This window comes from Cavia porcellus, unplaced genomic scaffold (genome assembly GCF_034190915.1).
Source record: "Cavia porcellus strain 051 isolate PalLab524CR breed Dunkin Hartley unplaced genomic scaffold, mCavPor4.1 scaffold_17, whole genome shotgun sequence".
Lineage (NCBI taxonomy): Eukaryota > Metazoa > Chordata > Mammalia > Rodentia > Caviidae > Cavia > Cavia porcellus.
The window spans coordinates 23,715,723-23,743,658 of record NW_026947500.1 but is presented as its reverse complement, the minus strand read 5'-3'; the positions used below and the strand labels follow the sequence as shown (position 1 = coordinate 23,743,658).

Sequence of the window (27,936 nt, the reverse complement as noted above, 5' to 3'; positions counted from 1 at the left end):
CCAGGTGAGCGCGCGCGGGCGGTGGCGGAGGAAGGTGACAGCGGGGAGGGCGGGACAGTGTGGGGAGGTTGTGCGGATTAAGCTTCGGCCCGACGGACGAACCGACGGACGGACGGACTTACTGGCAGACATGCGGGCGGCCCAGCTCTAGCCCCGGCGCAGGACTCGGGTGCAGCCATGGAGCAGCGGCTTCGCGCTCTGGAGCAGCTGAGTCGGGGCGAGGCCGGCGGCGGCCCGGGGCTCGACGGCCTCCTCGATCTGCTCTTGGGACTGCACCACGAGCTCAGCAGCGCCCCCCTGCGCCGGGAGCGCAATGTGGCGCAGTTCCTGAGCTGGGGTAAGTGACCCTGGTGGACCGGGGGTGGGAGTTAGGGACACGGCGCCCGGACCCCTGCGCGCTCGGTCTTCTCACAGCCTCCCGCGGGGACTCGGCACTCCCAGAAACTCCTCCCTTCACTTTGGACTCGCACCTGCCGCCCGATCCCACGGCCCGCGCACCCACTTGCACACTTCTCTCATGCACGCCCTTTCCCACTCCCAGAACCCTGGCACATATAAACGATACCCACAGACACACGTAAACTTACTCCCAGGTGTAGATCCCAGATGTGTGTGTGTCCAGTACACACCTCCACAATGTCATGTACAGGGTTTCCCAGTCACAGGTCACGTCTCGAGCCCTTGCAGAACACACACACAGACCCCCTGCATGTCACACAGAGGCAAATTCCCTCAGTCCTTCCTGACACAGAGAAAAGTCAAAGGGAGCTCGCAGTGCCCGTCTGCAGGCCATTCCACCCCTCCAGCTCTGCTGCGGTAGGTACTGCCTTTTGCAGACAGCCCCATACCCTGCATATGAGTACACCCCAGCCCCGACCCGGAGTCAACCTCAGCCCTTTTGTGTAAGCTGCTGGCGTGGCTTCCTGACAGGGCCAGGGAGGGGTCCTGGCTGGAGGTGGGTCTGTACCCTTTCCTGGTTGACTCATCTCAGTTGCTGGGAGTGGCTGGCCTGGGGTGACCCTGAACCCAGTATGGGCACTGGCGCCAGCCCGAAGCTTCCCTGGTCACACCTGGCTGGGCCATGAAGGAAGGACACAGGTATCTGGCCTGGAGGTTGGGAAGAGATGGGTTGTTTGCCCAGTGGGCAACTGGTGTTCCTGGCGCTGCTGAGCTGTGGGCAGGCCCAAGGGTTAGCCTGGCACGGTTGGGAGTCAGCCATGGATACTGGCTGGCAGATTGGCACCTAACCCTGGGATGAGGGCAGGCATAGGTCCTGCCCTTACTGCCTGCCCATCTTCTTGAGATTCCTGGGTGTTATGCGTGTATGTCTGTGTTGTCACCCCTCACTCCCCGTAATGTCCTTGCCCATGTGAGTGTTTGCACACACGTGTGTACTACTCCCTGCCTGCCTCTGGCACCTCTGCCTGGGACCTGTGTTGGGGCTGTGTGTTGACATCTCCTGAGGTAACTCTTAGGGCGTGACTCACTCCTCTCCTGCCCCAACTTGTCCCTGCTCATTCCCAGAGCCACTATCCCCTATGGCGAGGCAGGGGGCCTGGGCATCCTATCACGGGGCCCTGGATCCTCCTGGTTCTGAGCCCAGGGTCTTGACCCACCTGGCTAGTGGGTCACTGCCCTGGCCTCAGTTTCTCCCTGGATGCCTGTGGGGTTGCTCCTCCCCCACTTCATACTCAGACCTGGGAAATAAACAATTAATATCTGCAATGAGGTTTCCACACCACCCCCGCAGCGGGGGTTCTGCCTGATAAACCTGTGGAGCAGCTCTTCGTCCTACCCACAGGCCCGCCCAACCGAAAGGGAGTTTACCTCTTGGCAGGGGAAACTGAGGCAGGGTGCCAGACCATAGCTCCCTCCAGTCCTCACTGACCATTTCTGCCCCTCTCTGTCCCCACGACTTAATTCCTTCCCCCCTGGCCTGTGACTACTCTAGATGTGGGCAGGTCCAGGGAGTGGCTGGAGATGCCCTTCATGGAGGTTTCAGAGACTGTGACACAAGAGGAGGCTCTTGGCCAGGCACAAGGAGAGAGGCAGGGCTTTGAGTGCCGGGGTTGTCAGGCCTGGAGGGGATCCTGAGTGCTCACCCTGGCAGGTGCTGGCATCAGGCACCAGGTAAAGGCTTTTGGCTCTGTTTTAGTCTTATGAGCAGCCAGGCAGGCTGGTATTGGTGCCTTCAGACCAGGGGCCCCACCTGGGGAGCACAAAGCTTGTCTCCCAGGGCCTTACAGGACCAGTGTCCTCCCTGTCTTCAGGGGCGCCCCAGGCCTCACCTCCAGGCAGGTATCTCTGCACCTATAGGGTCCTAGGACCCAGGCCCACACTCCTTGTGGACAGCCTCTCTGGGGACAAGGAATGTCACCCATCCAGTTTCCCAAGACAGGCCCTGGCTTGGTCCTGTTAGGGGCTAAGAACTGTGAGGTGGGAGGTTGGGGGTGGAAATGGTATTCTTGGCTTCCCCAGGGTGACCTGGCTAGCAGGGATCAAGCCCCAGGCTGGGGAGAACTACAAGTCCCATCAGCCCCTGTGGTGGAGACTGCATGGAGTCTGGAGACAGAGGTCTAAAGAGCTAGGGGGCCAGAAGCCTCACTTTCCACACTTCCATGTCATAGCCCAAATGGGCTCCACCTCTGCTTGGCCCTTTTGCCAGCCCATCTGTGGGGAGGCCTGCCTGTTTTGCAGTTCCTGGCTTTCCTAAGGTGAGAGAGGGAGTTGGGGCCCTCGCTTGAGTGCTCTGAGCCCCAACTCTGTCCCCTTAGCCACCCCCTTCGTAACAAAGGTGAAAGAGCTGCGCCTGCAGAGAGATGACTTTGAGATCTTGAAGGTGATCGGCCGAGGGGCCTTCGGGGAGGTGAGCAAAGGATCTGGGGCAGGTATAAAGGAAGAGGATAGCGCCCAGCTTGAGCTGACAACAGTCCTAATGTGGCCTCAGGTCGCCGTGGTGAGACAGAGAGACAGTGGGCAGATTTTTGCCATGAAAATGCTGCATAAATGGGAGATGCTGAAGAGGGCTGAGGTCAGTGTGGGTTCTGGTGGGACTTGGGCATCTGGCACGTGGGGTGGGGATGGGGCGCTGCTAAGTTAGGTGTAAAAGACATCAGGGTAGGGCTGGGGATTTAGCTCAGCGGCATAAGCACCTGCCTTACAAGCACGTGGTCATGAGTTTGATCTTCGGTACCGATTTAAAAAAAAAAAAAAACACATCAGGGTATACAGGACGCAAACAAAGAAGGCCACCCTTAGCAGTCGCCCATCTCCTAGCCCTTCCTCACAAGAGTAATCAAGGTTGTTCCCATTTTCTTTATGGTAATGCTAAGGCCGAGAGCTATAAAGTATGGGCTCAAGCTCACCCAAGACCAGCCTGGAACAGAGCAGTACTGCACCCTCCATCTGAGTCCATAAGTTTAGGAGTCCTCATCCTCTGATCTGGCCAGGGGTTTCCAGGCTCTCACCCTATCTGCCCCACTCCTTCAAATCTATTGCAGACGGCCTGTTTCCGGGAGGAGCGAGATGTGCTGGTGAAGGGGGACAGCCGTTGGGTGACCACGTTGCACTATGCTTTCCAAGATGAGGAATATCTGGTGAGGGCATTCTGCAGGGTGGGGAGAAGCTTGTCTGGATCAAAGGAGAAGGCCCTTGGGGGCAGGGGCACTGGATTCTACTGGGATTTACACGTCCCCACTTCCCACCAACTGCTGGGCCTGGTATCTCTTGTTTGAGCTGTGGCTAGAAGCTGGCCACCCCAGAGCTGTTGGGGAACCACACACACACTCTTTCCCAGGGCCCTACAGGATCACTTTGAGGGGGGCAGGTGCTCCTTTCCCCCAGTCTGATTCTTGTTCCTGTTCACTGCCCTTTAGTACCTGGTGATGGACTACTATGCTGGCGGGGATCTCCTCACACTGCTGAGCCGCTTTGAGGACCGTCTCCCCCCTGAGCTGGCCCAGTTCTACCTGGCTGAGATGGTGCTGGCCATCGACTCACTGCACCAGCTGGGCTATGTCCACAGGTGGGCCTTCAAAACCTCTGCTGCCTGGCTGACCCCAGCTGACTGCTCTGGACACAGCTGTTGGCTGAGGACTCGCCATATGCTCACCCCCATGCAAGGAGCTCATTTTTGTGCTTCTCTGACCCCTCCTTCCAAAAGACCCCAGGTGGTAAGGGCTGCCAGTGTACCCATTTGACAGATGAGAAAATCAGAACTTAGCACAGGTAAGCCTTTTGCGTAGAACAGCCCAGCCAATTGGAGCAAGGTCTGTATGGGCAAAATCTAACTCCTGTGTCCCCTGTGACACACTCTGTAGTCCCTAGGATCAGTTTTTTTTCTATTTTCTTTTTTGGTACCAGGAATCAAACTCAGGGCCTTGTACTTGCCAGGCAGGTGCTACATCCCTGGCTCAACCCCTAGGGTCATCTTTATGGATCCTCTCCACCAGTCTAGCCTCCTCCTTTCTCCTGGCTACCAGCCTGCTCTCCCTGTTACACTCATGCACGTGCATGTCTCACGTGTGCACACAGGGGCTCCTGAGAACAGATGCAGGGGTACACCTAGGAATATGCCTTTATTTTGAGACATGGTTTTGCCTTGTAGCCAAGGCTGGCCTCGAACTTGCAGCAATCCTCCTGCCACAGCCTCTGGAGTACTATTACAGGCATGCGCTAACATGCACTGTTGGACATGTGCCTATACACACATCCACATGCAGGCTTGAGCCCCCTCACCTCCCTGCCCTCCCCTAGGGACGTCAAGCCAGACAACATCCTGCTGGACATGAATGGGCACATCCGCCTGGCTGACTTTGGCTCCTGTCTGCGACTCAACAACAGTGGCATGGTGAGTACCTCACCTAGAATGGGAACCAGGGACCTAGAATGGGTACCAAGCCAAGTTTTCAAAGAGATGAGGGGCACCAGGCTAGCAGAGGGGGTGTGTCTGACCCCAGGAAGCAGCACCAGCACAGTCCAGCCCCTGGGGAGTGGAGGTGCCAGGCTTGACTACAACACCTCCGCCCACAGGTGGATTCATCGGTGGCAGTAGGGACACCAGACTACATCTCCCCCGAGATCCTGCAGGCCATGGAGGAGGGTAAGGGCCACTACGGCCCACAGTGTGACTGGTGGTCGCTGGGAGTCTGCGCCTACGAGCTGCTCTTTGGGGAAACACCCTTCTACGCAGAATCTCTGGTGGAAACCTACGGCAAGATCATGAACCACGAGGTCCGGCCACCAGCTCTGTGGTTCTCAGGAGGGCAGCGGGACTGTCATGTCTATATGGTGAGAGGTGTTAGCACGTCAGGGCGGGCCCCTGGCTGATCACATGCTTCCTTCACTGGCCCTCAGGACCATTTGCAGTTCCCCTCTGACGTGCCTGATGTGCCAGCCAGTGCCCAGGACCTGATCCGCCAGCTGCTGTGCCGCCAAGAGGAGCGGCTGGGCCGTGGCGGGCTGGATGACTTCCGGAACCATCCCTTCTTTGAGGGTATAGACTGGGAGCAGCTGGCGTCCACCACTGCCCCCTACATCCCTGAGCTTCAAGGACCTGTGGACACCTCCAACTTCGATGTTGATGATGACACCCTCAACCATCCTGTGAGTGGCAGATGCCACTGTAGGAAGGTGTTGCCCTGCTCTTTGTGGGCTTTAGGAACCTCCAGAAGTCTCTAGAGCAGTTGATAGGCTGGGGTGAGGCCTTTAAACCCTAGGTACTCATGAGAATTGTGGTTCACCTGTGTCAGTTGACTTACACTGAGCAGGTTGTACCAAGTGAAGACCCTTTGACCCTTGGAGTCATCCTATTAACCAGAATTCACATATGGGAGAGAATTCCCAGCAGTCCCTGGAAGACCATACTCTCAAGGACTCATGGGAGTTGTAGTTTTTGGTAGAGGCTATATTGTCCTGGTGTCATACCTGAGTAAGAAGGTAGCTGTTAGCTGGATGTGGTGGCTCACACCTGTAATCCCAGCACTTGGGAGGCTGAGGCAGGAGAATCTTTGCGAGTTTGAGGCCAGCCTAGGCTACAAACTGAGCTCAAGGCCAGCCTGAACTGCATAGAGAAACCCTATCTCAAAAAGACAAATCCCCCCACCCCCACCCAAAAAAAGAAGGTAGCTGTTGGGCTGCTCACCAGGGGATTATTTTTTTGGAGACAGGGTCTTGCTATGTAGTTCAGGGCAGCCTCAAACTTGCACTGAGCCTCCTGCCTCAGCCTGTTTCTTGAGCCTCATTCTGCAGCTGTGCCTACTTGGCTTTGACTTTCTTTCCTTCCTTCTGCAGGATACCCTGCCACCACCCTCCCACGGCTCCTTCTCCGGTCACCACTTGCCATTCATAGGCTTCACCTATACCTCTGGCTGGTAAGTCTAGCTCTCATGCCTGCTGGGCCTTATTTCACTTGTCCTTTTGTGTGGGAAGAATTTTTTTAATAGATAGAAACCAAGCTGGATTACTCTGGGTGTAGCCCATCAGGACCCCAGGAAAGGGGATAGAAGGGTTTCCTAGCATCTCTGTACTATCAGTATTCAGGAGAAGCCATGGCTGTACTCTGGGCCATATCCCAGCATGGGGCCCTCACAGCACCCTGAACTGCTATTTCAAAGTCCCTGGACTTGGAGTATAAAGGTCTTCTATTGCCCTAAGCCTCAGTTTGTGACTCTGTAAAAAGTGCAGAAAGATTACCTAGTCCTATTTGTGTGGCCACCTGGAGGTGGAAGCAAGGGTCTGGGCAGGAGTGCTGAGATAGGCGAGGGCTCTGAGTAGCCCTCATCTAGGGCCCACTGCATTAGGCCCAGAGCCTAATCCAGGCCTCTTAACCTGCCTTGGATGAGGCCCTGTTATAACTTCCATTATCCTGCAAGGAAACTGAACCTCAGACATTTTTGGTGACTCTCCAAGGTCATAGTTTATGAGGCCAGGATGACCCAGGCTGTCCTGAAGGCAGAGTCTGGATTGGTCTGTTTCTGTTCCTGGCTCAGAGTCCAGCCCTAGGTCAGGAGCTGGGGTGGAGTGGAGGTGGGATCCTGAATGAATGAATGGTAGGGTACAGGAGGATAGATAAGGCTTTGTGGGGTGAGTTTCTTCCAACTTATGTTACTCCTGCCTTCCCCCAGCCCCAGTGCTGAGAGCAGCTCTGAGCTAGCAGCTTCCTGGGAGCGAAAGTCCCACTGTTTGGAAGAGGAGAAGGTGGAGCTGAGCTGGGAGCACCAAGGTACGAGGGCAGCTGGGGCAGGGCTGTGTGGGGAAGCTGTGAGGCTGCTGTTCTAGGCCTGGCTACTCACCCATGGGCCCTCAGACCACCAGGAGCTGGCACGGCTGCAGAAGGAAGTGGAGACCCTGAGAGGAAAGCTAGCAGGTAACCCTCCCCATTCTGGCATAGCCCATGCCAAGTTCCCCCTGATCCCAGTGCTGTCCCCCCTGTGCATGTTCTCCGTGATCCTGTGAAGGGAAGGGTTTTGTGAGATGCTGCGTGTAGAGGACCCAGCTGAGACAGGGTGGTCATCATGCCTGGGACTCAGTGACTTTTCCTGGCAGAGATGCTGAGGGACAGCAAGGCCTCCTTGTCTCAGATGGGTGAGTCCTCTGTTGACAGCCCAGGCCAAGTCAGTGACCTACAGCAGGAGAAGGACCAGCTCCAGCAGGTAAGAGCCAGCTCCCCAGGTAAAGCAGGCAGGTGGCCAGGGCTTCATACCATAGAGACTGACCACGCCTTGTCCTCTGCACCCTGAATGCCTAGGAGCTGGCTGAGGCTCGGGCAGGGCTGCAGGCACAGGCACAAGAGCTGTGCCGAGCCCAGAGTCTGCAGGAGGAGCTGCTGTTGAGGCTTCAGGAGGCCCAGGAGAAAGAGGCAGCCACAGCCAGCCAGACCCAGACCCTGAGCTCCCAGCTGGAGGAAGTCTGGGATGCCAGGAGGGAGGTAGGTGGTAGCAGTGGAAGGGGAGGGGAGAACAGCTGAGCCCAGTAGCAGTGATGCCTAGCATGGGAGGAGGCCTGGGGAGCCCACAGTGCTGCAGACACCATGTGCCTTTGCTCCTCCCATGTGGTTGGTAGAGACTGACCCAGGACATTGTGGTAGGAAAGGAGCATCTGGGAGCCCACTGTGGCAGTCAGATTCTGCAGGTCTGTGGCAAGGTGGAGCAGAGGAGTTGAGGTGGGCAAAGTCACACTGGCCCACCTCTATACCCTGTCACAGCTGGAAACCCAGGTGGCTGCCCTGAGCCAAGAGGTGGCAAGGCTCCGGGGACAACACAAGCAAAGCCTTGAGAAGGAGTCCTCTCAGGCCAAGGTAGTGAGGTCTCACTCCTAGGAAGGAGGTGTCCCCTTCAGCCTGATCCCCTGAAGTCCCCAGGGCTGGGCCTCTGTCCTTGCATGGGGTGGTTTGTTGGGTCCTGCCCTGACTCCTCTGCACATCCTCAAGACCATCCACATGGCCACTGAGACCAATGGCACTGGACCATCTGAAGGGGGCCCTCACGAGGTCCAGCTCCTCAAGGAGGTGGCTGCCCTTCGGGAACAACTGAAACAGGCTGGCAGCTGTGGGTGAGTAGACAGCAGGGCTGGCAGGATGGGGCTGGATTGGTGGGTCTGTACAGCCACCATTACTGCCATAGCCCTGGCTTTCTGCTTCCCAGGTCCAGCGGGAAGGAGGAGGCACTGTGCCAGCTGCGTGAGGAAAACCAGAGGCTGAGCCGGGAGCAGGAGCGGGTGAGCAGGGTGGGTGGCAGAACGCTGGTGACAGATGGGCAGGGCTGGGGACAGGGCTGCCAGGGTCCTGGCTGGCTGGCGCAGGTGAGAAGGGTGAAGGCAGAGATAGGGCTCAAGGTGATGGGGTATCTGAGGGGAGCCTACCAGACCTTAGGGGCCTGGCAGATGGCCTGGCCACAGGGCCACCTGGGGACTGAGCTCACCTTTCACCTGGCCCCCAGCTGGCTGAGGAGCTAGAGCAGGAGCTGCAGACCAAGAAGCGGCTGGAGGGTGAGCGGCGGGAGACCGAGAGCAACTGGGAGGCCCAGATCGCAGACATCCTCAGCTGGTGGGTGCTGCCGGGCTAGGGAGGTCCCCTGGGTGAGTCTGCATGCCTGGCTCTTGACCCTGAGCTCCTTCCCAATCAGGGTGAATGATGAGAAGGTCTCTCGAGGCTACTTGCAGGCCCTGGCCACCAAGATGGCTGAGGAGCTGGAGTCCTTACGGAATGTGGGCACCCAGATGATCACCACCCGGCCTCTGGTGAGCCTCTGATTTACCCTGGGTGGTAGTAGGGGGCTGGCAGAGCCAAGACTGGGCCCAGCTGAGTGGCATGGGCAGGAGCATACATTAGTAGGAGAGAGTTTCCAAGCAGTCAGGCCCAGAGGGCATCTTATGGGTGCGCCCCATGGCCACTAGGACCACCAGTGGAAGGTGCGGCGTCTGCAGAAGATGGAGGCCTCAGCACGGTTGGAGCTGCAGTCAGCGCTGGATGCAGAGATCCGAGCCAAGCAGGGGCTACAAGAACGGCTGACGCAGGTGCAGGAAGCCCAGCTGCAGGCTGAGCGGTGAGGCCGGAGGAGGCATATGCCACGGGCCTGGGTTCCATGCAGAGACCTGTGGTGAGCCTTTGTCCCCTTCCCCCCCAGGCGCCTGGAAGAGGCTGAGAAGCAGAACCAGACCCTGCAGCAGGAGCTGGCCATGCTACGGGAGGAGCTACGGGCCCGTGGGCCAGGGGGTGAGTGGCTGGTGCTCCCACTAACCAGAGCAGGTGTTCCACTCCAGCTTTGCTCTGACTATGCCTTGGCATTTGTTCCCCTTCATTTATTGAGCACCTGCTGTGTGCCAGGCTCCCCTGACTCGAGAGCTTGTGGTGACTTCCATGTTCTTCACTGAGGGTGGAACTGAGGCCCCTGCTATTCTTGGTTCTTCAGGCCAGGGACCTCGCCTTGAGTGACCCATGCTTTCTGTTTGCAGACACCAAGCCCTCCAACTCCCTCATCCCCTTCCTGTCCTTCCGGAGCACAGAAGTAAGAGCCAGGTGAAGGGGTTGGCTGGGGAAGAGTCATGGGGAGAGGCACAGGTGCCTTCACTTTATCCCTTCTTCTGTTGTCTCCAGAAGGATTCTGCTAAGGACTCTGGCATCTTAGGAGAAACCCCAAAGCCTGGGATAGAGCCAGAGCTGAGGCCAGAGGGCCGCCGTAGCCTGCGCAGGGGGGTGAGCATGGGCAGGAGCCCCGGAGGTGTGGGCTGGGTGCCCTGCAACCCCCCCCCTTCTCATCTGCTCCTATGCTCTCCTGCAGGCCACGTTCCCCTGGGTGCCTGCTGTTACTGCCACCCCTGCAGAAGGCCCCCCTGCTAAGGTCAGTGCTGAGGGGCGGAATAGGGAGGGAGCACCGAGCCATTGTGCTGGTGCCCGTGGACCTGGTGGGGCCCTCCATGGGCACCATGACTGGCAGCCCAAGTTGGGGGTAGCAATGGCATCAAGCAGTGAGTTTGCTTCTGTAGACTTGCTGGGGCTCAGAGGTGGCAGCTGCCTGACACAGCCCCTTGCCTGCCTGACCTTGCCCACGCGGGTGATGGCATGTACCCCACCACAGCCCAGCTCACACACGCTGCGCCCCCGGAGTTTCCCATCCCCCACCAAGTGTCTCCGCTGCACCTCGCTGATGCTGGGCCTGGGCCGCCAAGGCCTGGGCTGTGATGGTGAGAACCCTCCCACCACATACAACTTCTTCCTGTGTTCCAGCCACAGCCCCCACATGTGACCCTGGCATCCCTAGGTTGTTCCTCCCCAGGGCCACTGGTGCCTCCTGGACTAATTTCTCCCTCTTGGGTTTTTTCCCCACTTGTGGGCAGTTGGTAACAGCTCAGGCACCACTGTGGCCTCTAGGGAAGTGGGGCTGGGCAGGCTCAGATCCTGGCTCAGTCATACCATTCAACTTCTCTGTTTTCCCTGCAGCCTGCGGTTTCTTCTGTCACTCAACCTGTGCCCCTCAGGCCCCGCCCTGCCCTGTGCCCCCTGACCTCCTCCACACGGCCCTGGGAGTACACCCTGAAACAGGCACAGGCACTGCCTATGAGGGCTTCCTGTCGGTGAGTGGGGGCTAGGGAGTGGGGCGGGGAGCCAGGGGAGCTGAAGGCCTGGGCAGCCCTCCCATGCCTGCCTTCCCCAGGTGCCACGGCCATCCGGTGTCCGGCGGGGCTGGCAGCGGGTATATGCTGCCCTCAGTGACTCACGCCTACTGCTATTTGATGCCCCTGACCCTCGAGCCAGCCCAGCAAGTGCTGCCCTCCTGCAAGCCTTGGACCTGAGGTGGGTATGGGCAGGGACATGGGGCAAGTGACCATGGGGTGAGAAGGGAAGTCAGAGACAGTACCACCTCTGACTGTCCCCTGCACCTCCTAGGGATCCCCAGTTTTCTGCCATCCCTGTCCTGGCCTCCGACGTTATCCATGCCCAATCCAGGGATCTACCACGCATCTTCAGGGTGAGTGTTTTGGGCAGGACAGACCCTACCATCCTCCCCACTGCAGCCACCATTCATGGCCCCCGCCTTCACCTTCACATGGACACCATAGTAGACTTCATCCTGCAGCCACCATCAACTTGCCACAGAAATGTGCCTTGTTTGGGGGCCTTGTGTGACCTCCCAGCACCATCATGAGGCTCCTGACAAGGCTGTGAGGCCCCATAGATTTGGCCCCACAAGCAGCACCAGCACCAGCACCTCCATGCTGGTGTCTTTCTGCTTTGGCCTCACCTTGCTGCCTCCGGTTCCCAGAGTCCCCGTGCCTGTGCACACCTCCTTTTTTTTTTTTTTTTTGTCTTTCTCCTTTTCATCAGTACCAGGGATCAAACTCACGACTGCTTGCTTGCAAGGCAGGCGCTTATGCTGCTGAGCTAAATCCCCAGCCCCTGTGCACACCTCCTTTATGGTGTCACATTCTTCTCCTCTGTACGCTACCTTTTTCTAGCCCCATCCTTACCTGCACTGATTTCCTCCTGGGAAGTCAGCTTGTCCCCTGAGCTATTGTCCTGCACCTGTTGGCCTGGCTTCGGGGCCTTCTCCGTGTTCTAGGTCCTGTCCTTCCACTACTGTGGCACAGTTTTCAGGGCTCTGGACATGGGCATGTGCTTGTCTAAGTGTCCTGTGGGACACCTCCCCTGCTCTAGGCCATGCCCAACACTGCGAGTGTCCGCTGGTGGAAGAGAGGAAGGATGGATGGCTCTTAGCCCACAGTCCTCCAGCCTGTGTCCCTGCCCACAGGTGACAGCCTCCCAGCTGACGGTGCCACCGACCACGTGTACTGTGCTGCTGCTGGCAGACAGTGAGGGGGAGCGTGAGCGCTGGCTGCAGGTGCTGGGTGAGCTGCAGCGGCTATTGCTGGAGGCGAGGCCACGGCCCCGGCCTGTGTACACACTCAAGGAGGCCTACGACAACGGGCTGCCTCTGCTGTCCCATACTCTGTGCGCCGCTGTCATTGGTGAGCCTGGGGCAGGGGTGCCACTCTGAGCAGGCTGGGGGAGAAGTCTGGGCCTTTGGGGAGGGGCTGGCACAGGTGCAGTGGCGAAGGCCACTGTCAGAGGCCGTCCCTGCAGCCTCGAGCTGGGAACTCTGCCTTGTACACATACCCTCACAACACATCTCTCCTCTGCCAGGGTGTGGGGAAAACCAGCACAGCGGGAGCCTGGCTTTTCCACTCTGTCACTCTCTGTCTCAGGTTCTGCTTTACCTAAAAGATTAGCATGTGAGTTAGAGGGAACAAAGGCTTTATAAAGGGGCAAATGAGAGGTTCAGTCCTGCTGTCATACAGCAGCTGATGACCACAACAGAGTGGTGGGCACCTGGGTCTCAGCAGGGACCCCCGTAATCAACAACAAGGAAAGACAGATGAGCCAGAGCTCTTTGGCTTCCCCTGAGAGCTTCAGGCCTGCAGCCACTCAGCATAGGAGCCACAGGAGAGACTGTGTGGGTCCCCTGGGACATTTGGGAGCCAGAGGGACAATGTCGTCTATTGAGTAACTGGCTCTGCTCTGTGCTCGCTTGCACTACTTCACCTCTTTCTCCCTGCAGCTGTGCTGTCAGTTTACATTAGGGGAAAATGAGGCTTTAGGCCATGACATGCAGTACCCAGAATCCCACAGGGAGATGGTAGGCCTCTCACACTGACCTGGCCACTGAGGACCTTCCCCATTGGAGCTTGTTGCTACAGGACAGAAGGGCCCAGTGACAGGGGACACTGTATAGAATCACCATCCCTATGACCTCAAGAAAGTCAGGCTCAGGCCAGGCATGATGGCACAGGCCTGTAATTCCAGCACTTAAGAGGCTGAGGCAGATGAATCACTGTGAGTTCAAGGCCAGCCTGGGCTACATAGTGAGACCTTGTCTCAAATAACCAAAAAAAGAGAGAGAATCAGCCTCAGTAAGAGCAGGTGAATCCTGGGCTGGGCCTCTGATCCTTGACCCTTGACCTTTTACCCTCTCCCACCTCTACCAGACCAGGAGCGGCTTGCCCTGGGCACCGAGGAGGGGCTGTTTGTGATCCACCTACACAACAATGGTACATGCAGGGTTGGGCAGGTTGGGCATGGGTGGCACCATTTCCAATGGAAAGAGGAGGCGGGGACTGGGTGGATTCTCACCCATCTGTTCCTTTCTCCTCTCAACCCTACAGACATCTTCCAGGTAGGGGAGTGCCGCCGAGTGCAACAGCTGACCCTGAGTCCCTCTGCGGGCCTGCTGGTTGTGCTGTGTGGCCGTGGCCCTAGTGTGCGCCTCTTTGCCTTGGCCGAGCTGGAGAGCACAGAGGCGGCAGGTGCCAAGATTCCCGAGTCACGAGGCTGCCAGGTGCTGGCAGCTGGGCGCATCCTGCAGGCTCGAACCCCTGTGCTCTGTGTGGCTGTCAAACGGCAGGTTCTCTGCTACCAACTGGGCCCAGGACCAGGGCCCTGGCAACGTCGCATCCGGGAGCTGCAGGCACCCGCACCTGTGCAGAGCCTGGGGCTGCTGGGCGACCGCCTGTGTGTGGGTGCCGCAGGTGCCTTCGCTCTCTACCCACTGCTCAATGAGGCTGCGCCCTTATCCTTGGGGGCCGGCCTGGCACCTGAGGAGCTGCCACCATCCCGAGGGGGCCTGGGTGAAGCCCTGGGTGTCGTGGAACTCAGCCTTAATGAGCTCCTCCTGCTGTTCACCACTGCTGGTGTCTACGTGGATGGCGCTGGCCGCAAGTCACGCAACCATGAGCTGTTGTGGCCAGTGGCACCCATTGGCTGGGGTAAGGCTGGTGGAGGCCTGGCTGGGTGGTGCCAGCCCCTGTGTGTGTTAGAGGAAACTCAGTCCTGCCCAAATTTCAGAGCTTGGCACCTCCTGCTCTGCATGGGACCTTTGTCTTTTGTTCTTTTGCTTCTGTTCTCCCCCTACCTGAGCTGACCTTCTTTGTCCTGTATCTGGCAAACTCTTAAGTTCATCTCCAATGGCACTGCAGTCCCCAGAGCTAGAAGCCACTACACAAATGACCTCGCCATTACTTCCCTCATGGTCCCTGCCTGGCCAGCCCCCATCGCTGGTCCTTTGCTTCTCTTTGCTTTCCCACCTCTTTGTTCAGACCTCTGTCCTGGCTTTTATCACCCACATCATGGCTGGTCTAGTGCGCTGGGGGCCTGCAGAATGGGTTGGAACTGTTTTTTTCACATCCTGCACTAAGCCAGACACGCCTGCCAGCCCTCCGGCTGTGGATGTTTGGAGGGATGACTGAATGGGCAGTGGGGTGGTCTGGTACCTGGTGTGATCAGGTTAGGGAAAGGGGAGAGAGCCAGCTTCCTTCAGGGGCAGCGCTTTTGATCTTCTATCCTGGTACTTTGGTTCTTGGGGTGGGTTTGCAGTGGTAATGTAGATGTTGTACCCAAATTTCCGGGGCCAAATCCCATCTGCGCCTCATCGGCTGGGTGATTGTTCCCTGGCACTAGGGTCTCAATTTCCTCCTCGGTAAATTAGGGGTGATAGCAGTAGTACCTGTTCAGCGTTGTTGGAGAATTAAGCGAGAACAAACACGTTTGGCACCGTGTGGGTGTGCGGCCATAGACATGGTTGTTAACTCACTGTAAGGGAGGCAGGTGGAGCAGCTGGGAGTCTCCAGAGCAAAGGCTTTGGATGGGTGTGGCAGTCTGCTAGGACAAGGCACCGGGAACAAGGGAGGAAACAACCTCAGAGAGGGGTGCCTGCCTTGCCTGGGGCCCGCACAATACAGCGGTTTCCCATCCGCAGGTTACACAGCCCCCTACCTGACAGTGTTCAGCGAGAACTCAATTGACGTGTTCGACGTGAGGAGAACAGAGTGGGTGCAGACTGTGCCGCTCAAGAAGGTGAAGGCCTGCCCAGATCCGCAGGGGCCCGCTGCAGTGGGCTGGGGCAGCATGGCCTCACCTCTGTGCCTGCTGTCCCAGGTGCGGCCTCTGAATCCAGAGGGCTCCCTGTTCCTCTACGGCACTGAGAAGGTCCGCCTGACCTACCTCAGGAACCGGCTGGCAGGTGAGGGAGCACGTGGGCCTGGGCGCGTGTGTACCCTTGGGTGTGATCACCTACACTCGTGCGGGTGTGACTCCGAAGGCCAGCTTCCGGGCTCTGTGAACTCATGAGGAACCCTAGCTCTCTGTTTCTCCCACAGAAAAGGACGAGTTCGATATCCCCGACCTCACTGACAACAGCCGGCGCCAGCTGTTTCGCACCAAGAGCAAACGCAGGTGGTTCTTCCGCGTGTCGGATGAGCAGCGGCTGCAGCAACGCAGGTGAGCATGCGCAGTATGGCAGCTGGGGCTGGGCGGGGCCTTCCGCCTGGGGTGAAGCGACTTTCCGCAGAGGGTCTGGGAGGCCTTGCCTTTGTTTCTCTGCTCTCTGATACCCGCTTTGTCCGCAGAGAGATGCTGAAGGACCCCTTCGTGCGCTCCAAGCTCATCTCACCACCCACTAATTTCAACCATCTGGTGCATATGGGGCCCACGGATGGGCGGCCGAGTGCCAGGGTGAGTCCTTCAGAACCAATCACTGGCCTGTTTGGTGGGCGGGAGCCAATCACAAGGGCCCTGGTGCTTGCGAGCCAATCACAGGCCTCTGTGGTTACCTGGCTGTAGTGAGGCCGCCCCCTGGTAAACTCCCATTGATCTGGTCTGTAGGGCGCCCCAGTTCCACACCCTATGCACTGTCCCCTAACAGGCTCCGGAAGAGAAGGCCAAAGGTGCCCGTGGCTCCGGCCCACAGCGGCCCCACAGCTTCTCAGAGACGTCGCGGCTCCCCACGTCCGTGGGCAGGGACAGCCTCCTTAGAGATGCAGACTCGAGTAAGGGCAGCCCCACAACCTCCAAGAACTTCGCGCCCTGCCCCAGATCCCCACTCACTTCGCGTCCCTCAAGTGTGACCTAGGCATTTTGCTCACCCATTCTGCTCCTGCAGCAGTGAAGAGGAAACCTTGGACATCTCTGTCCAGCGAATCAGTGTCCTGTTCCCAGGGGCCTCTGAGCCCCGCGGCCTCCCTGACAAAGGTGAGCCAGAGGGAGGAACTTTGTCCTCGCCCATCCCCGGGGCTCGCCGTCCTGTCTGAGGCCACCTGCCCTCTCTGCACAATCTCCCTCACCCCTCGCCGGCAGGTGAGGCGCGTGGCACTCTCAGTTCTGACTGCTCTGGAGTAGATCTCACCTATAGAAGGAAGTGGTGTTACGGGGAAGAGCTGAGCACAGTGCTTGGCACCTGGAACAACGCTCCAAGAGAGGAGCTCTAGAGAATGTCCTCAGCCTCATTCCGTGCTGGGGCTGGGCCCAGAGCCCTGACAATGCTAGGCCAGCGCTCTGCTGGGAAGCAACACTCCAAGAACCAATCAGTGGATTGGCATAGCAGTGGGGAGGGAGCTACCCATTCTGACTGGGAATAGGAAAGACCTGAGACCTGAGAAGCTCCTCACTACTCCTCCAATCAAGTCCCCAACTGCCCCAGCACACACCTCTCTTTCCAGTGTCCTTCTCTGTTCTTACCCTGATTGGTCTCCAGGCTGCCTGGCCACCACTGTCACTTTCAAAGAAGTGTTCCTAGCCACCTTGTCCAGTGGTCACTGTGTCTCCTGCTGTGCTTTGGTTTTCTTCTGGATGCCTGTCCTCTCTACTCACCTGTGGGTTCCTTGAGGGCAGGGGTCAGGTTTTACTCTGACTAGAATAAAGCATGCGTGTTGACTGAATCCACAGGGTTGTGGGTTCCTGCACAGTTCAGTAGGTCTTCACTCTTCAGGGACTCAGCTCCCCCAACAACACAGCATAGATCACTTCCTCCAAGGCACTGAGTGTCAGGAGGGCATCTGGGTGGCACAACCTAGAGACCGTGGAGTCCTCGTGCTCTTCCTACCTGACTTCCTCTCCTCTGCCTTCCAGGTCTCAGAGCGGCCCCGGAGCCTCCCTGCAGCCCCTGAGTCTGAGAGCTCCCTGTAACACGCACCGGCAGGGCCCACCCCATACCAGGATAGAAAGACGTGAGCCAAGAGCTCGAGGAGCTCCGTACCCCGGCTGGCCGGGACACGTGAACACACGGACTCAGGGAGGGCCTGGGTGGGACGGTGCCTGGGAGGCTGCCTGGGCTCCCAGGAGCAGGGGTCCTGTTCATCCCCCCTTTCTCTTGGCTCCCATGCCAGCCCGTGCTGGCCACTGGGGATAGAACAGCCCTAGTGCCAGGGTTAATTGTGCCAAAGTGCTTCATTCCAGTGCCAAGCCTTGGGAAGGTTGGAAGCATTGGGATGAGGGCCAGGAGGAGCACAGGGTCCTTGGAGCCACCAGGAGTCCTGTCTGCACACTGGCAGGCCCCTAGCAGAGGCTGAGATGAGGCCAGCAAGGCGTCTGTTGAAGGTCAGGGTGGGAAAGACAGGTACTTAAAAAAATTAAGGAAAGGCTGTGATTCAGAGCAAAGGACAGAAGAGGAGAAAGAAAGTAGGTGAAGAAGGCAAGAGAGAGGCAGAGTGGAGGGGGAGGGGGAGTAATTGGAAGGAGACAGAAACCGTCCAGAGGAGGTAAGGGATAAAGAGAACCAATTAAGGAGATGAGAGGGGTAGGGAAGGGAGCTGGGCAGAGCACCCAGGCCTGGGGTCCTTTCTCTGGAGAGGGCTTAGGGGGATTGGGAGCAGGACTGACGCTGTCGGCTTATCTGCCAGGGGAGAAGCGATCTAGGCAGGGATGGGATGGGGGGTATTTATAGGGGCTTCTAGATGGGAGATGGATACCTGGCAGGGCCACTCAAGGGTCTCCAGGCACTCACTGGCCCTTCCCAGAAAAGGGGATCCTTTTTCTTGAAGCTTCAACCACTATGTATTAGGGGAATATAGGGGGCATTTTATTATTGATCACAGTTATTGTTATTATATTACTATTTTTATTAAACCTCCCCCTACCAAACTGTGGGGGGCAAAATAAATATTTATCTCCTCAAAAGCCACATTCCTGGGAGAGACCAGGATGCTCTGTGAAGCAGCAAGAAACCAATAAAGACAACTTTGTAGGCTGGTGGCCTCCTGATGTGGGTCTGTCCTCTTGGGTTTCAGTGGTTCGGGATGAGGGCTGGAGGGTAGGGGGTTAGGGGTATTTTTGTTAGACTGGGGCAACTTCCTTGCATTTTTAGGAATTAGATGACACTCAAGTCGGGTAAATCAGGACAGTTTAGTAACAAAGGGACAGTCTGCAAAGTGATAAGGACTCACCTAGAAGCTGGGGTATCCCGGAACCCATAGACAATGCAGCAGAGGGCCTGAGTGGGCAAGAGATATGGCTTGAGGAAGGAGAACTTGGCCTTGGCTGAGGGCTGATGGGGCAGATACGCCCCCTAGCTTGCTCTTCTCTTCCTCCCCTCTCCCATGTCCCTCTGTGCAAGCCCAACCAGCAACCTGAACCCCCTGGAGCCCAGTTTCTACAGGTGACAGAGCGTGGCTTAGGGGCAGGGGGGTGGGGTAGAGGTGGATTTGGGGGCCCACCCAGGACATCTGGCCTCTACTGCTCACCCGAATATGGAGAGGGTGAGGGAGGAGGTGGAGGTCAGGCCTGGGAGGGAAATCACGTGTTCTTAGCTGCAAGGATCCAGGATTCCAGGCTGAGGTAGATGGGTAAGGATAGTGAGGTTTGAGCTCTGAGATCAGGCCAAGCCTTGGGGGCTTGATGACTGTGCCCTAAGGCTCTGAGCACGGCCTAAAGCTAAGGAAACCTAAGTATGGAGAAGAGGCAGAGCACCACCTTCTGGTTGGGAATGGGACTTGGCGGTTTACCATGAAATTCTTTTCCACTCTTTTCTTTTCTTTTCTTTTCTCTTCTCTTTTCTTCTCTTTTCTTTTCTTTCTTTCTTTCTTTTTTTTTTTTTTTTTGGTGCCAAGGCGTTGAACTCACTATCTCCTGCTTGCCAGGCAGGTGCTTGTGCTGCTGAGCTAAATCCCTGACTTTTACCATGAAATCCTGGGTTGGAACCCAGGATGGGGAGGTCAGACCACCTGGATGCTAGTGTAGGTGTGCTGTCACTGGCAAGTTACCTGCCTCCCCAAGCCTCAGACTCGTCTCATGGGAGGTGCTAGCCAAGTGGGGGTGGGGGGGCACCCAGCACTCAGCAGGCTGAGATAGGAAGATTGGCATGAGCTCGAGGCCAGCCTGGGCCACAAAGTGAGTTCAAGCCCAGCCTGAACTGCATAGTGAGACCCTGGCTCAAAAAGACAACAACCCAAACAAAAAAGGTAGGGAATAGTGGGAGTGTGTTAGGCCCTAGGAGTGCTGTCCCCAGAAGGGACTGGAGTAGCTCTTGAAAGAAAGAGCCTCTCTGTGCTGTGTCTTACCATCTGAGCTCACCTTTCCCTGCTCCCACCAAGATACCTTCTGTCAGGATGTCACATAGCCAAGGAGGTGCTTTCTAGAGGTGGCACAGTGCTGCTTGGAATTTAAGCCTCCAAAACAATCACCTACATAAACATTTCTTTATAAAGTACCCAGCTTCAAGTAAGTCATTACAGTGAAGCAAAACAAACTCATACACCATTTGGAAACAGCTTGCAGACACCCTGAACCCCATACCTACATACTTCAGCAGGGATCTTAGGAATAAGGAGCTGTCGGGCAGGCATGGTGGCACACGTGAGGCTGAGGAAGAAGGATCTCAAGTTCAAGGCATCTTTGCAAAATGCTGTTGAAAAGTAAAATATGTTAAAGGAAAAAAAAAAAAAAGGCTGCCAGGTATTGTGGTACACACATGTAATTCCAGAATACCGGGAGGCTGAGACAGGAGGATCACAATTTTTTTGAGGATCATAATTTTGAGCCCAGTATAAATAATTTAGCAGGCTTAGTGAGAGATCCTGCCTAATAAAAATCTTTTTAAATGATTGGGAAGCTGGGAATGGTGATACATGCCTGTATTTCTAGTACTTGGGAGGCTGAGGCAAGAGGATTGCTGCAGGTTCAAGGCCAGTCTAGGATACAAGTCCAGCCTAAACTACATAGCAAGACTCTGTCTCAAAAACCAAAACAAACAAAAAAAAAATTTAAAAAAGGGTTGGAACTGTAGCTCATTGCAAAGCTCCTAGGTTCAATCTCCAGTACTGGCAAAGAAGGGGCTGGGGTGGATTTGGACACAGTAAGTACGGCATGGGACAATGAAGGAGAGATCAAAGGCAGTGACTGCGAACCTTTTAGAGACAAGTGCCCAAACTGCAACACAAAGCGCCAACACTGTAACTCAAACTGAACTGGCTGCTGGGGCTTTCTTTAACACTCAATTTTCCTGCCTCAACCTCTTGAGTAGCTGAGATTTCAGCGTGTGTCATCACACCTGGTTGAATTACTGATTTTGACAAAAAAAAAAAAGCTATAGAAAATAAGGCAGAAATGTAATCACATTTTATTCACTGGCCATATACATGATGCTCAGAATTGAGTGCCTGGCTTATTGTAGGCACAAGAAATACTCTTCTTAGTGAATAAAGGAATGAATAATATGTTACTATAAGCACTACCCTATCTTACATACTATTCTGCAGCTCTTTTTATTTTACTAACAGCTCTTTTTCTTTTACTAATATGTTCTGAAATCTATTTTAGGATGTACAAAACTATGTATTTGTCTTTTTAAATCTTTAACCTAATAAAAATAACTATCACTCAATGGTTCTCTTTCAATTTTAGATATTCTTACGAGTGGCATTGGGTGAAAATTACTAGACACATATTAAGCACGGTTACAGGTTAAAAGATACAAATATCCAAGTATAGCGACTGAACACATTTGCACTCTAGCAGGGTTTCAAAGTACCCGTTCTCCACACAATGCTCCACATAGTGACAAGTAACCCTCCAGAATCACAGCGACCACTCTCCGAACTACAACCCCCAGAACGCACCGCGGACCCTCTACTAACGGCCAATCCTTGAGTTGGGAAGCAGCGCGTCTTCCCACCTCTTACCTGCTTTGCAGGCGCCCGGAGCCGCAGGACTAACTCTCCCATCAGCCACCGCGGGCGCTGTCGTTTCGACACTCGGCGGAGGCGAGCCCGGCGCTGGACTCCACTTCCCGGCAGGCTGTCGGGGTCAAGGGGGCGGGATTCTATTTCCCAGCAGGCTCCAGGCGGCGGGCGCCGCGGTGCCTTGTGTGGGATGTAAGCCTGGAGGTGGGCGCGGGGGACCAAGGCCAGGACTCGCCTTTGGATTTAGAGGGGGTTGGTCCGGGAGTGCCTTCCGCACGGACTCTAGGGAGCCAGAAGTGTAGTCATAGGAAAGGGCGGGACGGCCTTTGGGGACCCTCAGATTTTGAAGCACACCCCCATCGGGCCGGGGGTCCTGGGTTGCAGGGTACGCGGAGGCCTTACCACCTCGGCCCAGCGCGGGGTTGGGTGGTGCTGCCTGGCGGACGGAGAAGGGGCGGCTGGAGAGCGGAGACTGGAGGGGGCGGGGAAGCAAAGAGTTGGGGGTGGGGTGCAACCTTAGCGGAGCCTGGGAGGGGGCGCCCGGGCCAAGCCCGACCTTTTTCTCCCTCTGCAATCCCTGGCTCGTTCGTAGGCCGCCGCCCGCCGCCATGGGGCTGAAGGCCGCCCAGAAGACGCTGTTCCCGCTGCGCTCCATCGACGACGTGGTGCGCCTGTTCGCTGCAGAGCTGGGCCGAGAGGAGCCGGACCTGGTGCTCCTCTCCTTGGTTCTGGGCTTCGTGGAGCATTTCTTGGCTGTCAACCGTGTCATCCCCACCAATGTGCCCGAGCTCTCCTTCCAGCCCAGCCCCGCGCCCGACCCTCCCGGCGGCCTCACCTTCTTCCCGGTGGCTGACCTATCTATCATCGCTGCCCTGTATGCCCGCTTTACGGCTCAGATCCGCGGCGCGGTCGACTTGTCCCTCTACCCTCGGGAGGGAGGCGTCTCCAGCCGAGAGCTGGTGAAGAAGGTCTCGGATGTCATATGGAACAGCCTCAGCCGCTCCTATTTCAAGGACCGCGCCCACATCCAATCTCTCTTCAGCTTCATCACAGGTTGGAGCCTGACAGGTGGCAGGGCAAGAATGAATCTTAAGTCACCTCTTCTCAGCACTGTGGCTTACAGGACCATTTTGCTTGTATACTTTGTGAAATGGGACAGATGCTATTTCTCCTTTTATATTTGGGGAAACTGAGTCCAGTAGGGAAAGTGATGTGCTAGCGTCAGCGAGTGCAGGGCTGGGACTGGAACCTGGTAATTTGGTTCCATATCTGTTAACCTACCATAATCCCAGTCCTACAATTGAAATACATGCATACTAAGCCCAACATGGGGCCCAAGACATGATAGCATGTCAGGGAGAGGAGGTTAGGCAACAAAGGAGGGTCTTTGTTTGGGACAACTAAATGAAATGAATGTTTTGAAAAGAAACATCACAGACTTGCTGTCAAGTAAAGTCTCAAGACTTGCACAGAATGCCACTGTGTCGAGTCCAATTGATGCAATGGAGTCCTGGCTTGTACTGAGCAGGAATCAGAGACTGCTTCTGAGCTTAGTAGGAAGAGAGTGCAGTGATGAATGAGTGTTGGTGGCTGTGTGAAAGTGTTGGCCTTGATGTCCTGTTTTTGCTGCCTCTACTGTAATAAAGTGCCATAAAAGTGAGCAATTCATAAATTAATACAGATATGTAATATGATTACAGAGAAGGGGAAAGGACAAAGTAGAGATTGGGCTGAGCTGTAGAAACTCCAGAAAGGTCTTGCTGGGGACTGAGTTGTACCATGGGGTGGGGGAGGCTGTGAGCAATGGGAGATGCACAGACTTGGCAGCAGGCTTGGGGACTGTAGGAGAGGGTGTGGCCCACCCAACCCTGGTCCCCTCCCTTCAGCTTGCAGGCCCAAGAAGCTTCATTCCCTGCTCTCCCTTCCACAGGCACTAAACTGGACAGCTCGGGTGTAGCCTTTGCTGTTGTGGGGGCCTGCCAGGCCCTGGGTCTTCGGGATGTCCACCTAGCCTTGTCTGAGGATCATGCCTGGGTAGTTTTTGGACCTAATGGGGAGCAGACAGCTGAGGTCACCTGGCATGGCAAAGGCAACGAGGACCGCAGGGGTCAGACGGTCAACGCGGGTGTGGCTGAGCGGGTATCGTACCCCCTTCCCACCTTGTCCCCTTCATACTCTGCTAGTCTCAGGACCCTATTCCCCTGGGTCCTTGTCCCCCTTTTCTGTCACCAGCTATGTATTTCAAGAGGGAAATGCAGATGAGCCCCTCTCCTGCTGTCATTCCCTGAAGCAAGCGCTGTGTGGGCTGTCGTGAGACATGTGGTCTTGTCCCTTCCTCCTAAGAGCTGGCTGTACCTGAAGGGATCATACATGCGTTGTGACCGAAAGATGGAGGTGGCATTCATGGTGTGTGCCATCAATCCTTCCATTGACCTACACACTGACTCCCTGGAGCTGCTGCAGCTACAGCAGGTGAAGCATGGGCCCCAGAGTAAGGCAGGAGCCAGGTCAGGCTAGTAGTATAACTTGTGGGATCTTGGGCAGGGGCCTCTTTTCTGTGCATCTGCTTCTGTAAAATGAGTAGATAATTCCTGGTTTGGCCTTTCCCAGGGCTCTTTGGAAAGTAAAATGGAGACGTGAAAGAGCTTTGATCCTTTAACTGGTTGATTCCTGAATTGTTCACCTCTGCGTGATGGGTACCAACCCCCACCCAGCTAACAGTTTTCTTCTTTGGTTTCTAGAAGCTGCTCTGGCTGCTCTATGACCTGGGACATCTGGAAAGGTCAGTAAGGGGAAGTTGCTTGACAGGGCCAGAGGAGGCATTGTAGACTTAACGATTTTTTTTTTTGTCTTTTTTGTTTTTATCGGTACCAGGGATCGAACTCAAGACTGCCTGCTTGCAAGGCAGGCGCTTATGCCGCTGAGCTAAATCCCCAGTCCTGACTTAATGATTTTTTTGCAGGTACCCCATGGCACTGGGGAACCTGGCAGATCTGGAGGAGCTGGAGCCCACCCCTGGCCGACCCGACCCACTCACTCTCTACCACAAGGTTAGGTCTTCTCACAACAAGGTGGGGTGGAAGGACCTGGGCTCCCATTTTCCCCTTTCTGGGGACAGAAGAGGGATAAAAGAGAACTTTGTGTTTTTGGGGATTATTACCCACGTGCATACTCAGTGTAGGCAGAGCTGTCCAAGCGGTACCCTGGGTTCCCCAGGCTAGGATTGTCAGGGCCTGAGTATATCCCCCCAGCCTTGCATTTTCTGTTGCCTCTTATCCTTCCGGTGTGTAACAGGTCACATGTGATGGGAGCACTGATGAGGGGTTATTAACTTGGGGAGTGGGGGATCTGGTTTGAAAGTCTTGGAGGTATATGTAGAAGAGTGTGCAAAACCCAGGAAAGAGCCCTACCCTGGGATTGGAGTTTGGGCTCCTGTCCTCCCTCCATAGAACAGCCTTGTCCTATGGGGCACCCTGCCTCTGTGGTTGGCCCCAACCTCAGCAAGCAGCCCTGCAAGTTCAAGGAGAAGCACCAGGTAGAGGGGCTGGCAGGGAAGAGAGTTGGGAAGACCCTGAGGTCTTCCTTTTACCCCTCCTGGATGGGACCTGGAGGGCCACTCATGCTAGCCCAGGTCACTTGGGGGCTGCCTCCCTGACACTCTGTGCCCTCTCCTCCCAGGGCATTGCCTCAGCCAAGACCTACTACCGTGATGAGCACATCTACCCTTACATGTACCTAGCTGGCTACCACTGTCGCAATCGCAATGTGCGTGAAGCTCTGCAGGCCTGGGCAGACACAGCCACTGTCATCCAAGAGTGAGGACCCCACCTCAATCCCAAAGGGCTTCCAGCCTGTCCTTTCCTCTCTCTCCACCTGGTTTCTGACCATTCTCATGCAGCAGTGAGACCTGGGCCTAAGCCCTGTTTCCTGCTTTCAGTCCCTACAAAGCCAAGGCCACCACCATCCGAGAGGTAGGGACATGTGATCAAAGCCTCATGCCTTTGCCTTCCTCCTCAGTTTCTAATCACTGCCATTTTTCAGTGAGCCCTCCATCTCTGGCCCCATACCCAGCCCTCACTCTTGCTCTGGGCTGACATAGCTGCCATCATCTTAAGAAAAGCAAGGACCCCAGCTGCTCACCAAGAAGCCTGGCCCCATCTCCCACAGTTCCCTGGGGTTACTCACCATGGTTGCGACCCCACAACCCCATGCTCTCACAGCTACAACTACTGCCGGGAGGATGAGGAGATCTACAAGGAATTCTTTGAAGTGGCCAATGATGTCATCCCCAACCTGCTGAAGGAGGCAGCCAGCTTGCTGGAGGCAGGCGAAGAGCGGCCGGGGGAGCAGACCCAGGTGAAGGGCTAGAGTGCTGCTGGTGTTCACCTCCCATCTGGGCAGGCCCCACCACAGGACATGGGACTGCGCGGCCAGGACTGGGACTGAGCGTGGAAGGTGGTCACAGGCAGGGTTTGTGGGGTTTCACTTCTGCCCTCAGGTAAATGGGAAGGAGGCCCATCTCTTTCACATCCAGCATTCTCAGTGTGGAGTTGACGGACGGTTCCCCCCATCTGTCCTGACTCAGGACTGGCTTTGAGAAAGGAGGGAGACACTGAGAATGCTCCTGTCCCGTGCACACTTTTGTGGTCAGGACTATGCCCTGTGTTGAGGGATAAAGGGGTCTGACCAATGCCCTTTCCTTCTTCACTCTGTCCAGGGCACCCAGAGCCAGGGATCTGCCCTCCAAGACCCTGAGTGCTTCGCCCACCTGCTTCGGTTCTATGATGGCATCTGCAAGTGGGAGGAGGGCAGCCCCACGCCTGTGCTGCATGTGGGCTGGGCCACTTTCCTTGTGCAGTCCTTGGGCCGCTTCGAGGGACAGGTGAGGGGCAGGGCTGGGCGCTACAGGAGGGAACAGCAGGCCCTTGTAGCCAAGAAGCAGCACCTGTTCATCCTCCTTGGGTATAGATGAGACTTGAGACCCTAGAAGGAGGTGGCTATGGCTGACATGGTTTTACTCTACCTCCCCTGCCCCCAGGTGCGGCAGAAGGTGCACATAGTGAGCCGAGATGCTGAGGCAGCCGAAGCAGAGGAGCCCTGGGGAGAGGAGGCCCGGGAAGGCCGCAGGCGGGGCCCTCGGCGGGAATCCAAGCCAGAGGAGCCACCACCTCCCAAGAAGCCCGCGCTGGACAAGGCACCGGGCTCTGGCCAGGGCCCAGGGTCAGGACCCCCCCGGAAGCCCCCGGGGATGGTCCCAGGCACTGTCCGGGGCCCTGAAGCCGGCACTGCGGCTCAAGTGCCTGTGCCTGCTGCGTCGCCACCTCCGGAGGGCCCTGTGCTCACTTTCCAGAGCGAGAAAATGAAGGGCATGAAGGAGCTGCTGGTGGCCACCAAGATCAACTCGAGCGCCATCAAGCTGCAGCTCACTGCGCAATCACAAGTGCAGATGAAGAAGCAGAAGGTGTCCACGCCCAGCGATTACACACTGTCTTTCCTCAAGCGGCAGCGCAAGGGCCTCTGAGCCCCCAAGAACTTCCTCCAGCCCACCGCAGCCCGGGCTCCACCTCTCTGACGGATCCTGGCTGCCTCCCTCCCCACATCCCAGGCCATAGCTCCCCAGGACCCAGGACTGTCCTGAGCTCCTGGTTGCTGGCCTGCGGATGCCTTACTCAGCGCTTGAACTAAGGATTCACTCCTGCTCGGGATCCAGGACTCAGTCCTTAGAATACAGGTCCCATTTCCTGCAGTCCTAGCCTGACGCCTCACCACAATCCTGGGCCCAGTCCCTGGAAACTTGACCCCTCCGTGGAACGGAAGCGGAAGCGCTAGCCCTAGACCAGACCAAGACCCTCAGGGTCCCTCCCCACTCCTAAGGGCAGAGGGTTGGACCGTGACACTAGGAGCGGCGGTCCCGCCTGTGGTCCAGAAGTCAGGATCACACTCAGCACCCAGAAGCGCATTTCCGCGCTTACGAATTCCATCCCTTGGGAATCCAAGACCCTGCCCCCCAAAGAACTTGAAATCCCACTGGCAGAAATTTTGAAACCAGCTGCCCTTTCTCTTCCCGCCCCCTGGAGGCCGGGATGCAAAGCCCCACCCCTTCCTGACACCACCGGCCCCAGATGAAAGCAGGACCTCTGGGGACCTCCCCGACGGTCATCCCCTTTCAGGGACCCGGGAGGAAATCTGCGGGGGGTTGGGTGTGGGGGAGCTCATCGCTTCCTGTTTTGTACATAGATTTATTTTTCAGTTGCAAGGGAGATGAATACATTTTGTTAAAAAAAATACATGTCCGTGTTTCATCTGGGAAACGGGGCAGGGAGCGGACCATCCCTTCTTTCCTCTGCCTCTGGACTTCGTGCTCACCACCTCTATAGCGCGAGGCACCAGTGGCCGGCGAGAACTCAAGCCCTGCCCGGCCTTGGGGCTTCCCCGCGCCACTGTAGGCCTGTCCCACGGCGCCCCCTCCCGCCCGGGCGGCTGGGCGTCTCCAGCCTG

The 27,936-nt window shown here is 56.5% G+C and overlaps 2 protein-coding genes and 1 long non-coding RNA gene across 8 annotated transcripts; 2 read left to right on the top strand and 1 right to left on the bottom strand.

Moving 5' to 3' along the window:
- The first annotated feature begins 5 nt into the window (after window positions 1–5).
- Cdc42bpg (CDC42 binding protein kinase gamma) lies at window positions 6–18,509 on the top strand. 3 transcript variants are annotated; one of them, XM_023564392.2, is made up of 37 exons: window positions 6–337; window positions 2,775–2,866; window positions 2,948–3,031; window positions 3,501–3,596; window positions 3,876–4,024; window positions 4,756–4,849; window positions 5,032–5,232; window positions 5,356–5,604; window positions 6,292–6,371; window positions 7,125–7,222; window positions 7,307–7,366; window positions 7,546–7,652; window positions 7,748–7,927; window positions 8,204–8,296; window positions 8,429–8,550; window positions 8,643–8,724; window positions 8,937–9,043; window positions 9,123–9,237; window positions 9,394–9,542; window positions 9,624–9,712; window positions 9,952–10,004; window positions 10,097–10,192; window positions 10,278–10,337; window positions 10,575–10,680; window positions 10,937–11,070; window positions 11,151–11,290; window positions 11,384–11,465; window positions 12,246–12,462; window positions 13,480–13,542; window positions 13,657–14,256; window positions 15,246–15,343; window positions 15,425–15,509; window positions 15,646–15,766; window positions 15,895–16,000; window positions 16,191–16,314; window positions 16,428–16,516; window positions 17,393–18,509. In XM_023564392.2, the coding sequence occupies exons 1-37, from the start codon at window positions 178–180 to the stop codon at window positions 17,447–17,449; spliced, it is 4,638 nt and encodes a 1,545-aa protein (XP_023420160.1). In that variant the 5' UTR covers window positions 6–177; the 3' UTR covers window positions 17,450–18,509. The 3 variants fall into 3 exon arrangements, with proteins under 3 accessions (XP_023420160.1, XP_023420159.1, XP_063083536.1); XM_023564391.2 differs by having other exon boundaries at window positions 10,094–10,192; XM_063227466.1 differs by lacking the exon at window positions 6–337 and adding an exon at window positions 882–2,714 and having other exon boundaries at window positions 2,795–2,866; window positions 10,094–10,192.
- LOC111756298 (uncharacterized) lies at window positions 18,430–20,836 on the bottom strand. Its single transcript, XR_002790790.2, has 3 exons — window positions 19,003–20,836; window positions 18,706–18,752; window positions 18,430–18,565 (listed from the first exon to the last, which is right to left on the bottom strand). It is a non-coding gene; the product is annotated as an uncharacterized LOC111756298 (long non-coding RNA).
- Window positions 20,837–21,498: 662 nt separating this feature from the next.
- On the top strand, window positions 21,499–27,184 carry Men1 (menin 1). 4 transcript variants are annotated; one of them, XM_005002962.4, is made up of 10 exons: window positions 21,499–21,630; window positions 22,031–22,491; window positions 23,369–23,577; window positions 23,782–23,910; window positions 24,180–24,220; window positions 24,401–24,488; window positions 25,117–25,253; window positions 25,659–25,794; window positions 26,156–26,320; window positions 26,477–27,184. In XM_005002962.4, coding segments are annotated over exons 1-10 (1,851 nt in total). In that variant the 5' UTR covers window positions 21,499–21,628; the 3' UTR covers window positions 26,960–27,184. The 4 variants fall into 4 exon arrangements, with proteins under 4 accessions (XP_005003019.2, XP_063083555.1, XP_063083556.1 ...); XM_063227485.1 differs by having other exon boundaries at window positions 21,501–21,642; XM_063227486.1 differs by having other exon boundaries at window positions 21,597–21,690.
- The last annotated feature ends 752 nt before the right edge of the window (window positions 27,185–27,936 follow it).

Coding starts and splice junctions, on each gene's coding strand:
- Cdc42bpg (XM_023564391.2), top strand. CDS start 178: ATGGAGCAGCGGCTTCGCGCTCTGGAGCAGCTGAGTCGGGGCGAGGCC. Junction 4,025..4,755: donor CAGCTGGGCTATGTCCACAG/GTGGGCCTTCAA, acceptor GCCCTCCCCTAG/GGACGTCAAGCCAGACAACA. Junction 9,238..9,393: donor TGATCACCACCCGGCCTCTG/GTGAGCCTCTGA, acceptor CATGGCCACTAG/GACCACCAGTGGAAGGTGCG.
- Men1 (XM_005002962.4), top strand. Junction 22,492..23,368: donor TCTCTTCAGCTTCATCACAG/GTTGGAGCCTGA, acceptor TCCCTTCCACAG/GCACTAAACTGGACAGCTCG. Junction 25,254..25,658: donor ACAGCCACTGTCATCCAAGA/GTGAGGACCCCA, acceptor ATGCTCTCACAG/CTACAACTACTGCCGGGAGG.